Below are 12,020 nucleotides of genomic sequence, written 5' to 3'. Positions count from 1 at the left end.
CTGAGTGTTAGAGATATTATTTGGAGGATGCTGTCATCATGGCAGTTGAGGCTGTCATTTTATTTGAGCCTGTCATGCATCACTGTTATAATCAGCCACACTATTTTTTTACATTTTTTATTTTTATTTTTTTTACTACCACCACATGGTCCAAACATCCTTACAGAGCAGACATCTCAGTGATGGAGGTGGTTAATAAGTAATGTCATGATGACCTAAGCCCGTAAGGCCGAGCTGTAGCGTTCGTGTGTGGCATGAACTGGCTGCTTTGTTTATGTCCTGAGGATAAAAACTTTATGTCTGTAATTACCAGCTGGAGAGTGGAGCACTGGAGCGGCCAAGCTGCTCTGAGAAAAACTGATTGTGTTTCAGTGCTGGCATGCCGGACTTGTCAAAACCAAGCCAACACATGTCACATAGCAGCCGAAAATCTCTGACTTGCACTGGCTGCCCTTGCTCCGGTATGATGCCAGCTCTGAGAACCAATGAAATTGCTGTTGTGGTTACATCAAGTGATGTTTTTGTTGGAGAAATAGATTATTAAAATTTAACTATGGGGTGAAATGGATCTAGCAGTTACTCGCATCTATTTGTGGAGTGTGATCTAACCCTCATTATCACCTGACTGGATAACCTTGTGTATTTTGCTTTGAAGGGGGAAACCCAGTTGAACTCCCCACCTCACAAGCCACTTTATTCTGATCACTCCTCGTCTCTCCATTCAGCTCAAATCACATGACCTTTCAAACTTTTTCCCCCCTGTTTTCCTCCAGTCGAATCCCAACTGTTCTGTTCTCCTCACTCCACCTTCCTGATCATCCAATAATTGCATTTCTCCATAGGGAGTAGCAGCTGTGCATGAAGAAAGTCTTCAGTGTGAATGATCTATTTTATTTCCCTCCCACATCTCTTTGAATCAAAGCATTAACAATCGATTGCTTCTATTTTTCCGATCAGGAGGTAAAGATGGAGGAAGCTATGAGCCACACAGGTATCCACCAATTTTTGTTTATCTTCAGTGGCTTTTTCTTTAACACCTGCATGGGCCGAATTGCCTCATTCCCACTAATACATCCATCCATCCATGGAGTGCCAGCGCTTGATCTGATCTAAGGCTGCATGCTGGGGACACGCTACAAAATCATAACAGAAGTTTTGTTGTTTTTTTTGTTTTTTTTTATTATTATTTTTTATTTAAGCAGCTTCATTTGTCGTCACCTCTGTGCACACAATCTGCCTTCACCTTTATCTGCTGTGTGATGTCAGCCTGCAGCTATTTGAACATGTAATCAGCGGTTAAGATATTCTGTGCCACATATTTTCACACCTTTTGCTTGAGAGTGCCAACATTTCTAGCAGTTGCCCACATTTAAATATGGACTCAAAGTAGCTATCCTTAATGTAGCATGGCTAAATTAAATGAAAAACGAAGCCATCATGAAGGGAGGTGCTGAATATGTGCTTCTACTTGAGGACCTACTCAAGCATCAAGTGCACGTGAATGACAATGCATGATACTGTATCATCCCCGCTCATGCATCACATTCTACATGAGGAGGAGGAGTTTGACACTTTGGGAAATAAGATAATAAGCAAATTCCCCAAAATGTTGAACTATTCCTTTTTAATATCACCCTCCATGCCATGTCAGCCATACCCACAAATAAGCAGTCATCATCACATTAGCGTTCCAGTGTAACATGACATTCAGAATATCTCTCATACATGCTCATGGCCATTAGCTAGTGGTAGAGTGGACACTTGAGTTGCTGTGACCTCTCTGTCCTCCCACTGACCTCTGCCCTTTTGACCTGTGTTTCTTGGCACCTGCTAACCAGGCAACAGCAGCATCGAAAGTGGTCAAAGAGGAGACCAAGCCTCTCCTTCCTGTGAGTTCCTGAGCCTTGTCAAACCATCTCCATCCTCAAGCTGCAGTAGATACGAGAAAGCAGATCTCTCTGACCAGAAAGTGGCACTGATACTTCTTTTCCTCGGTTTCTAACTTGCAGACATCAGTCTGAGCCAGACACTGATTTAGCCTTTCGATTTTCTTTTATTTGCTTCTATTTCTGATAGCATTTTTAATTTATTTTATCTTTTTTTTTTTTTTTCTGGGGATACACCATTCATCAGCAAGCTCATCTTCTTATTTTTTGCTCCTGAGCCTCTTGTTTTGTTGTTCACCTTTTTGTTTCCTCTGCTGTTAAGTTCTTTTATTCCAGGTCGCCTGACTTTGCATTTCAATCCAGTCCAGGCCTTTCATTAACTGTACCATTACATTTTTCTTGTGCAGCTTAGTGTGTTAGTCTGTTATGACGGATTATTGAATATTTTTCTTTTCAGTCTGTCTTTTTCATGTGAATTTCTAAGGCAGCATGTGTTTGCACTACTCATGGCTTGAGCTTAATGTGGACGCTGTGTTTATCTAATGCCGCTTGAAAGAGTGTGCGCGTGCTGTGTGTGTTGTGTGTGTGTGTGCTTGCGTGCGTGCGTGCGTGCGTGCTGTGTGTGTGGTGTGTGTGTGTGTGTGTGTTGCTTGGGGTCTCATACCCCATGGAGCTGGCTGCTTTAGTGAGAGGCGGAAGTTGGGCATTACTGCATGCTAAACTTTGAAAAGAGCCCTCTGTTCTCTCTGCTCCAAATCCTTACTGTCTGTTTCTTTCTGTTTGGCAGCACACAGCCAATATGGGACGGACGACAGGGTTAAGCTACCCAACTTGACAGACGAGGAGGTGAACTGGCAGGGACTGGAGGATCTGTATAGCATAAACGAAAGCCTTTATGAATGTAGGCCCGACTACAGCCCCAGCCCAGACAACTGGGCCAACTTCCAGAAGGATGTAGATAATATGTTTGCACTGCGACACGTTTTTAAGAATTTCAACCGAACCCATAAGCTTGACGACTCCACCCTGCCAGAGCTGGGCTCCGGGGCCGGGGGTGGAGGCCTTGAAGAGGGCAGCGGAGAAGAGTTGGCCTCAGCCAGCGACGTCTGGCCGAGCCTGGCCACAGAGGCCCGCCTCACCACCCCCGCCCCCAGCAAAACGCCATCAGCACCACCCACACCCAGGCCCATACTGGAAAGGAAACTAGATTCTGTTGTAAACGACCTTCCTGAGAGGCTTATAGACAGACCTGGGGTGTCTGTTATGTCAGTGTCACCAGAGATGGTATCATCATCAGGTCCAAGGACAGACAAGGTTGTCTTCCAGAGCGATATGTGGGCGCAGCAGCTGGAGGAGATGGAAGGAGAGATGTTTAGCGGGAACGGACTGACGGAGCTGGAGACAAGACACGACAGCCAGCTGGACCCTGGCCTGGGCCACGGAGAGGCAACTGGCCCTCAGGGTCTTGGCCTGGGCCTGGACCCTGAAGAAGAAGAGGACATTTTCCAGGCCCAAGGCTACCTCCCTTTCTCCCCACAGACACTCAGGCCCAAGGTGCAGGCCAGCACCACCGGGAGCCCCCCCACCACACAGACTAGCACCCCACAGAGTGTCGGGGTGGTACTACAGGTGCTGCCTCAGTCGGCGCTGCCCCTCACCTTGGACTACGAGGGCAGCGGCTCTCTGCCTCAACCCTCCAATCAGACCCTCTGAGGCAGACGCACGCGCTGGCCAGCCAGCGAATGAGCTGCTTGTCGCCACAGAGACGGTGATTGGGAGATGAGCTTGCCAAGAGCAATGGCGAGTGATGCCATCTCAGTCAGTCAGAGTTGTATAATGAGTATTAAAATTATTGTTTATTTTTTTACAGGTGCCTACGTTTATTAGTAAACAGTGTTATGTTTTTTTTTTTTTTGTTTTTTTCAAATATATATTTAGAAAAGAAAAAGCCTTAATGCAGCTAAACAGAAGTGTTGGGAGTAAAAATGATTAATTCCATACAGATAACACCATTGATGTTTTTAATGTTTTTATGAAAAACAAGTGTGAGTGGTGAAACCATTTCAAGATGTGAATGGATGGTTAGCATTAGTCAGCTTTAGGTACGCGCCAGTCTTTAAAGAATCTATTTATCTTAAACCTGCCCTATTACAGGATACTCCATCAGAACAGTGACCACTCACCAATTAGATAATGAAAAAACTGACCCCGAAATGCACTTTTGAACTCTTCCACATGATGACCCTCACCCTGCACTGCTTGTTGTGCTGAAATTTTTTATGTCAAAACTAAGACGAGAGCTGGATTGTCGCTTCAGAAAAAGTTACAGATTCATCATAACATCTGTTTCACAGAGAACATTTATTTTTTAGATATTTTAAACTTTTCTGTATGGGAATATTTTTAGCCTTTTCTTCATATGGCAATAGTAGGATCACAAAGTTTAGACAATCATGGGACAGTGTACCAGTGAGTTTAGTATACATTTCTAACTGACAGCTTTACATCATCTCAATTATCCAGCTGAAGCAAACGCATCTGATACTCTTAGCAGGCAAGAAAGAAATTCTTACAACTGGCATTTATTTTTCTTGCCAGGGCACTATTCACTGATTAGTTGCACCAATGCACCAGCTCTGACTTTTTGCAGAGTTGCACGTTTTGTTGCCATTCACAGCGTTTCATTTTTAACCTAAGTAAAATTATCCTTACTAATCACGAGCAAATGCTTACACAAAATCACCAGGGGTGAGAAAATGTTCACTGTGTAACTTTTGTGTTTTTGGAAATGTCACCAATTAATCTTGTGCTGTATGACGTAGTGCTTTGATAATCCAGAGTATAGTGTTGCACATGGCCAATTCATTTTTGAATGTAACTGTATAGTCCCTTAAAACTGGTTCTATGACAGCACAATGTGCCACAGCTTTGTCTTTGACAGTATAGTCAGTAAAATACTCAGCAAGCATTGCATAAAGCTAAGAATTACAAGGCCATTGAGAGCAGAATGTTTTAAGCTTTCTGCCAGTGGTTCATCTCAAAGAAACCAAGATGTACCTTCTGGTTGGAAACAGGTTCTGCAAAAAACCTGATGCTCTCCTTTTCTTTCTTGACAGTGTGTGTAGATGTGTTAGAACAACTCTGGTTTCAGGAAAGCCATGAAGCTGTTAAGAAATAAACCCTTTCAACCTTCCCAGTGATGTTTGAGCCTCAAGTGTTGTCCCACCACATAAACTGATCTTAACAATAATTCAATCAGACGAGGTGAGTTTTTTTTTTTCTGTTTTTAATGACAAATATCAAGTATTCAAGGCATTTGTAAACCAAGTGTTCACAAACATCAATTAGACTTCTGCTCCTGAGGAACACAAGGCAATAAGAGCTCGACTTTCAGAATACAGCTTCTGTTCTGTCCGGGAAATTCACTCAGTTCAAATACTGATGAAAGGACAATGTGTTAAAGCAAATTTTACAGTCAACCTGAAGTCGTCTGTGTCAGTAGTCGTCGTCCAGGCAATTTGAACAGCAGGACGCTGAATTCAAAGTAGCGTGTACAGTACAGTAAAATCGAGTCAAACATCCTTGCATTTACTGTGTCTAACGATCTGTGTTTCATTGCTGGATGATTCTCTACCCTTCTCTGCAAAGAGGTTGAGTTCACCTCCTTGTTGGAGGGAGAATTCTGACCTGTAACTTGGTCATTAAATCACTGTAATGCATGGCCTTCAGCAACTTATTGCTTTCTTAGAATTAACACAAACTTTGATTTTTATTTGTTCAATTTTTTTAAACTAATATACTTAAAAAAAGTTCATAAGGCATTTTCCCAGAATTTTTTCAGTGAATGGAATAAATGTTTAACTGTAAGATGACTCAGCAAAGATCACTTCTGGCTTTCCATTAGCAGAGGATCTGATCAATAATCCTGCACTGGTATTCCTTTTTAGAGAGCGAGATAAATACGGAGCACAGAGGGAAGAGTAGAGAATCATTACAGATGGAGAGAAGGACATTCTGGGGAGAAAAACTTCAACTTTTAAATTCACTCAGTTGTGTCGTCCTCTTGACAGAAAAAATACATTGCAATAACCGAACTCCCCCCCCCCCGATGGTATAATCTGAACTCAACCCTTCCCATGTGAATAACACTGTTCAGGCACCGTCAGACAAATCCACTGTTTTTTTTTTTTGTTTTTTTGTAGCTTTAAGTTTTATTTATTTTTAACTACAATGTCATGGGTTAGTTTATAAATATGCTTCTAACTATTGTGTGAGCTCTATAATACGCTTCATTTGCTTTGTCAATATTTACATGATGATCACTTATGAATATGTAATTTGAGGTACTAAGTCACAATAATACTAAAATTAGTCACTGCCAATACCCACATGATAATCTTTACCTGGCAGAATACCATGAAACTTGGCCAAAAATGTTAACTTTTAAAATGTATTCACTGCATCTGCACTGGATTCACCACTTCTATGCAAACGTTTAACAGCTAAAATGAATTCATACTGATTACAATATAAACTACAGTTACTTTATTAGACTTATATCCTCCCTTACAAAAGAAAAAAAAAATACCACCTAAAAATAATTTTTAAAAAACGTGCCATAGATTTGACTTTGCGTATGCACTTGATATATCTAATACAAACTCTCTCACTTCTGTATCAACTCTGTCTCTCCCATTTGAAAGGAAAGCAAATCCATAATAATTTAGATATAACATGAACCCAAGGTAAAAGGAAATTCTATTTATCTAACAGTTTTGGCTCATTCAAAAAGTTTCAATATGCCTCTGCTCAGACCCATAAATCTGATCCATGCCACATCACCACCAAACCTGTGGATTTCTTTTTTTTTTTTTTTAATTTGATGTGGTCACGTAGCGTGCAGAGTACATGTGAAAGAAAGCAGTTCATCTTTTGCTCAGGTATATCTTTGGGATACTGGAGTGCTTAATTCAGTGCAGTGATTAAGTTTAATAATTAACCTTTTAAACCAAGGATATCATAGTACAGTAGGTCTGACCAACAGCAACATTCACTGGCCTTCACACAATCATCTCTCTGTCCACTAGAGGGCCCCAAACACCCAGGAACTGAATTATCAATGTCAGATTCCTCTCACTGATAAAAGGGGGTTCCTTGTTTAACATGCTTGCTGTACTACTTTTTTTTATTATTTTTTTTTAAAAGCCTAGACTACTAGATAACTACTATGTACATCTGATGACCATTAGAATGGAGAAGCCATTACGACACAAAGCCAAAATGATGCATGTTTTTATCCGTTATTTGTTGCAATAGATTAGCTACAAATAATTTTATTTTGAAAGAGTTACATTTTGGGGTCAAATTTGTTATTAAAACAGCAGCTTTGCCACATTTCTATTTTTTATTTTTTATTTTTTTTTTTAATTCTCCTTTCCAGTTTTGTCGTACATTCACATCTTTAGGACATACAGTAGCTTCAGCACATGGTCAGAGATGAGACAGCGTTCTTGTTACTTTCTCCTGTTTGCCATTTGGTTAATTATTACAGAATGTAATAATAAAGTAGTGTTACGTGTAATGAAATATAGATATCTTGCTCACTGACGAGACTCGTCATAAAAGTCATTATACACTGTACCATTGATGCTTGTCGGCTTTAAGCTACATGGTTACCTTGCCAAGGTGAAAAACTTTGACCACCCGGTGTAATGACTCGAGATCAGTGACCACTGTGCCCAAACACAAAAGCTGAGGGCAACAAAGCAGAATATTGTCGCTCAACTAAGAGGACAGTGACTGGCTTTTCGGTAGCTAGCATTTACCCTGGTAGCTAGCTTTGTATACTGGACTGGCCGAGACAGCCTGAGAGGCACTGTTACGAAAAAGGAAGAGAAAAACAACACGTGTTAACCAGACAGACCATGAATGGCTCAAATACAAGAGAGGGGGCCAATATGTTCACAGCTCAGACTGTAAGGAAGAATGGGATCCTGAATGAGCCGACAATATGGTGGGATGTGTGAATTGAGCGGAAAAAGAGGTACAGATGTAGAATATAGGGGGAAGCTGTACAGTACTGAGAAGGGAGGAGCTGTACAGAGGATCTTGCATAGTACAGGTATGTCAGTTGTGCTTTAGACACCGTGTTGATCATGACTCATCTGTCTGTACAGAGATTATAATGCCCTGCCCTTTAACAGTAGCACCATGTGATGTCTTTACATCTGATCCTTGAAGTGGAGACGTGACCTTCTGTGTGTGGCTGCAGCTGATGATACGCTCGGAGTGAAAGTACATCTGTCAGTTTCCTGTGATCATAAACAACAATGAGCAGCCCTTTAAGTATGGTGGGCGTATACTTGCGTCTCTGCCTGTCAGTCTGACAGCAGCATTGGAGCCCCGCCTGGTGTCTGATTGGTGTGAAGCAGACACTGTGGTGCAGAGACACAAACAGGAAGGCACATGTCTCAGTGAACCCTCAGAGGGAGGCTTGGCATGCTCTCAGACATGGGCAGAGCCTCTGTGGTGGTGTGGCAAAAGGATAGGCGGGGTTATTGCTTTGAGTGCGTTGCCGGGGCAACTGAGGCTGCTGTGGCCGCGGTTGAGCAGCAGGGCGGCCGGCGGATCGGGCCGAGGCGGGATGAACACCGGGCAGGATCGGGTGCGGGCATGGCTCTTCTGGCCCCCGGCGTGGCAGATGAGCTCGCTGACCGTGCCCAGCGGAGGCAGGTGCTGGCGCCAGCGCTCGGCCCGCTCCTCCTTGTGCTTGATCGAGTACCAGGTGAGGAAGATGAAGATGAAGCCGACAAACTTGAGGCTAGCGGCCAGGCCGAAGTAGACGAAACGAAACGAGGTGACGTCGTACTCCCAGCAGGAGCCGTGCACGCCGCAGTCCTGCTGCCACAGCATGCAGGTGGTGTCAATCACAGCACCAAAGTAGATGGGTGTGGGGATGTAGGCTGAAGGGGAAGAGAGAAGGTGTGATTAAAAAAAAAAGTAAACTCGGATGAACAAGTCCTTCCCTGTGTCCCAGTTCCAGACTGCAACAACAGGACTGGAAAACTTAAAAATTTCAAAGTTCTGGTTATTTCAAAGGAGTTGAACTTTGATATTTTTATCAAATTTTTATCAAGTGTTTGAACTTTTGAACATACTTGAAATTAAGCGAGTATGGAGGCAGATTTCATGTATGGTGAGGCATAAAGAGGCATACTATTGGTAAAGTGTAAAAATGTCATAGTATATTAAGGCATAAAAGCATAGTATGATGAGGCTTGAAAAGTCACAGTGTAGTAAGAAATAAAAAGGCATAGCATGGTATGGCATGAAAAAGAATATCATTAAAACGTCATGGTCTAATAAGGCACAAAAATGTCAAGTAAATATAGTATAGTAATACATAAGAACACTATAGTACAGTAGAGCAAAAAAATATCAAAAGCCGTCATGTATAGTATGGCATAAAAATATAAAAACGTCATAGTATAGTATGTCATAAAACGTTATAGTATAGGATGGCATAAAATTTCATAGTATGATAAGGCATAAAAATATCAAACAACGTCATGGTGTAGTATGGCATAAAAATATCATAAAAACGTCATAGTATGTCATAAAAACGTCATAGTATAGTAAGGCATAAAAATGTCAAACGTTATAGAATAGTATGGCATAAAAATATCATATAGACATAGTATAGTATGGCATAAAAATATGAAAAAGTCATTGTTGTATGTAATAAAACGTCATAGTACAGGATGACATAAAAATATAAAACCTCATAGTATAGTATAGAATAAAAATGTTAAAAAGTCATAGTATGTCAAAACATGTCATAGTATACTATGGCATAAAAATATCAAATAAACATCATAGTATAGTATGTCAAAAAACATCATACTATAGTATGGCATATAACGTCCTTGTATATTATGTCATAGAAAGTCATAGTATAGTATGGCATAAAATATAAAACGTCATAGTATAGTATAGCATAAAAATGTTAAAACGTCATAGTATGTCAAAACATGTCATAGTATACTATGGCATAAAAATATCATAAAACGTCATAGTATAGTATGGCATAAAAATGTCAAAAAAAGTCATAGTCTAGTTTGGCATAAAAGTCACAGTATAGTATGGCATAAAAATGTCAAAAAAAGTCATAGTCTAGTTTGGCATAAAAGTCACAGTATAGTATGGCATAAAAATGTCAAAAAAAGTCATAGTCTAGTTTGGCATAAAAGTCACAGTATAGTATGGCATAAAAATGTCAAAAAAAGTCATAGTATAGTTTGGCATAAAAGTCACAGTATAGTATGGCATAAAAATATAAAAACGTTATAGTATGGCATAAAAAAAATCACAGTACAGTATGGCATAAAAATATCATAAAACGTCATAGTATATTAAGGCATAAAAATTTCAAAAAGTGGCAGTATAATATGGCATAAAAATGTCAATGATTTATCATAAAAATGTCAAAGAGCGTCATAGTATAGTATGGCATAAAAATGTCAATGGTTTATCATAAAAATGTAAAAGAGCGTCATAGTATAGTATGGCATAAAAATATAAAACTGTCATAGTATATCATTAAACGTCATAGTATGGTATGTCATAAAACATCATAGTATATAGTATGGCATAAAAATATAAAACGTCATGGTATAGTATGGCATAAAAATGTCAAAGCATGTCATAGTATAGTATGGCATAAAAATGTCAGTAGTATGTCATGAAACGTCATACTATAGTGTGGCATAAAGATGTTAAAAAACATCATAGTATAGTATGTCATAAAAGGTCATAGTATAGTATGGCATAAAAATATCATGAAAACGTCATAGTATAGTATGTAATAAAAATATGAAAATGCTACAGTATAGTATGTCATAAAACGCCACAGTATAGCATGGCATAAAAATGTCAAAAAACGTCATATTATAACATGACATAAAAATATAAAAATGTCATATTATATGTCATAAAAAGTCACAGTATAGTTTGGCAGAAAAATATCATAAAACGTCATAGTATAGTATGGCATATAAATGTCAAAAAACGTCATAGTATAGTATGGAATATAAATTTAAAAACGCTAAAGTATAGTATGTCATATAAATGTCAAAAAACGTCATAGTATAGTATGGCATATAAATTTAAAAACGCTAAAGTATAGTATGTAATAAAATGTTACAGTATAGTATGGCATAAAAAATGTCAAAAAACATCGTAGTATAGTATGGCAGAAAAATATCATAAAACGTCATAGTATAGTATGGCATAAAAATGTCAAAAAACGTCATAGTATAGTATGGCATATAAATTTAAAAACGCTAAAGTATAGTATGTCATATAAATGTCAAAAAACGTCATAGGATAGTATGGCATATAAATTTAAAAACGCTAAAGTATAGTATGTCATATAAATGTCAAAAAACGTCATAGGATAGTATGGCATATAAATTTAAAAACGCTAAAGTATAGTATGTCATATAAATGTCAAAAAACGTCATAGGATAGTATGGCATATAAATTTAAAAACGCTAAAGTATAGTATGTCATATAAATGTCAAAAAACGTCATAGGATAGTATGGCATATAAATTTAAAAACGCTAAAGTATAGTATGTCATATAAATGTCAAAAAACGTCATAGGATAGTATGGCATATAAATTTAAAAACGCTAAAGTATAGTATGTCATATAAATGTCAAAAAACGTCATAGGATAGTATGGCATATAAATTTAAAAACGCTAAAGTATAGTATGTCATATAAATGTCAAAAAACGTCATAGGATAGTATGGCATATAAATTTAAAAACGCTAAAGTATAGTATGTCATATAAATGTCAAAAAACGTCATAGGATAGTATGGCATATAAATTTAAAAACGCTAAAGTATAGTATGTCATATAAATGTCAAAAAACGTCATAGGATAGTATGGCATATAAATTTAAAAACGCTAAAGTATAGTATGTCATATAAATGTCAAAAAACGTCATAGGATAGTATGGCATATAAATTTAAAAACGCTAAAGTATAGTATGTCATATAAATGTCAAAAAACGTCATAGGATAGTATGGCATATAAATTTAAAAACGCTAAAGTATAGTATGTCATATAA

The 12,020-nt window shown here is 38.7% G+C and overlaps 2 protein-coding genes across 4 annotated transcripts in view; one reads left to right on the top strand and one right to left on the bottom strand.

Moving 5' to 3' along the window:
• The window catches only part of sulf1 (sulfatase 1), a 36,417-nt gene extending 31,344 nt beyond the window's left edge, over positions 1–5,073 (top strand). For 2 of the 3 annotated variants that reach the window (XM_022744219.1, XM_022744221.1), the window contains exon 19: positions 2,674–5,073. In XM_022744219.1, coding sequence (XP_022599940.1) covers positions 2,674–3,599 — 926 coding nt within the window. In that variant the 3' untranslated portion in view covers positions 3,600–5,073. Of the gene's footprint in view, positions 1–957; positions 992–2,673 lie in introns of all 3 variants that reach the window. The other variant, XM_022744222.1, reaches the window with a different exon arrangement.
• A 904-nt stretch (positions 5,074–5,977) lies between these two features.
• slco5a1 (solute carrier organic anion transporter family member 5A1) overlaps positions 5,978–12,020 on the bottom strand; it is a 51,266-nt gene continuing 45,223 nt past the window's right edge. Inside the window, exon 10 of the mRNA XM_022744218.1 lies at positions 5,978–8,848. Coding sequence (XP_022599939.1) covers positions 8,391–8,848 — 458 coding nt within the window. The 3' untranslated portion in view covers positions 5,978–8,390. The remainder of the gene's footprint in view (positions 8,849–12,020) is intronic.

This window comes from Seriola dumerili, unplaced genomic scaffold (assembly GCF_002260705.1).
Source record: "Seriola dumerili isolate Sdu_G_001 unplaced genomic scaffold, Sdu_1.0 BDQW01000079.1, whole genome shotgun sequence".
Lineage (NCBI taxonomy): Eukaryota > Metazoa > Chordata > Actinopteri > Carangiformes > Carangidae > Seriola > Seriola dumerili.
This window is presented reverse-complemented; position numbering and strand designations above follow the sequence as displayed.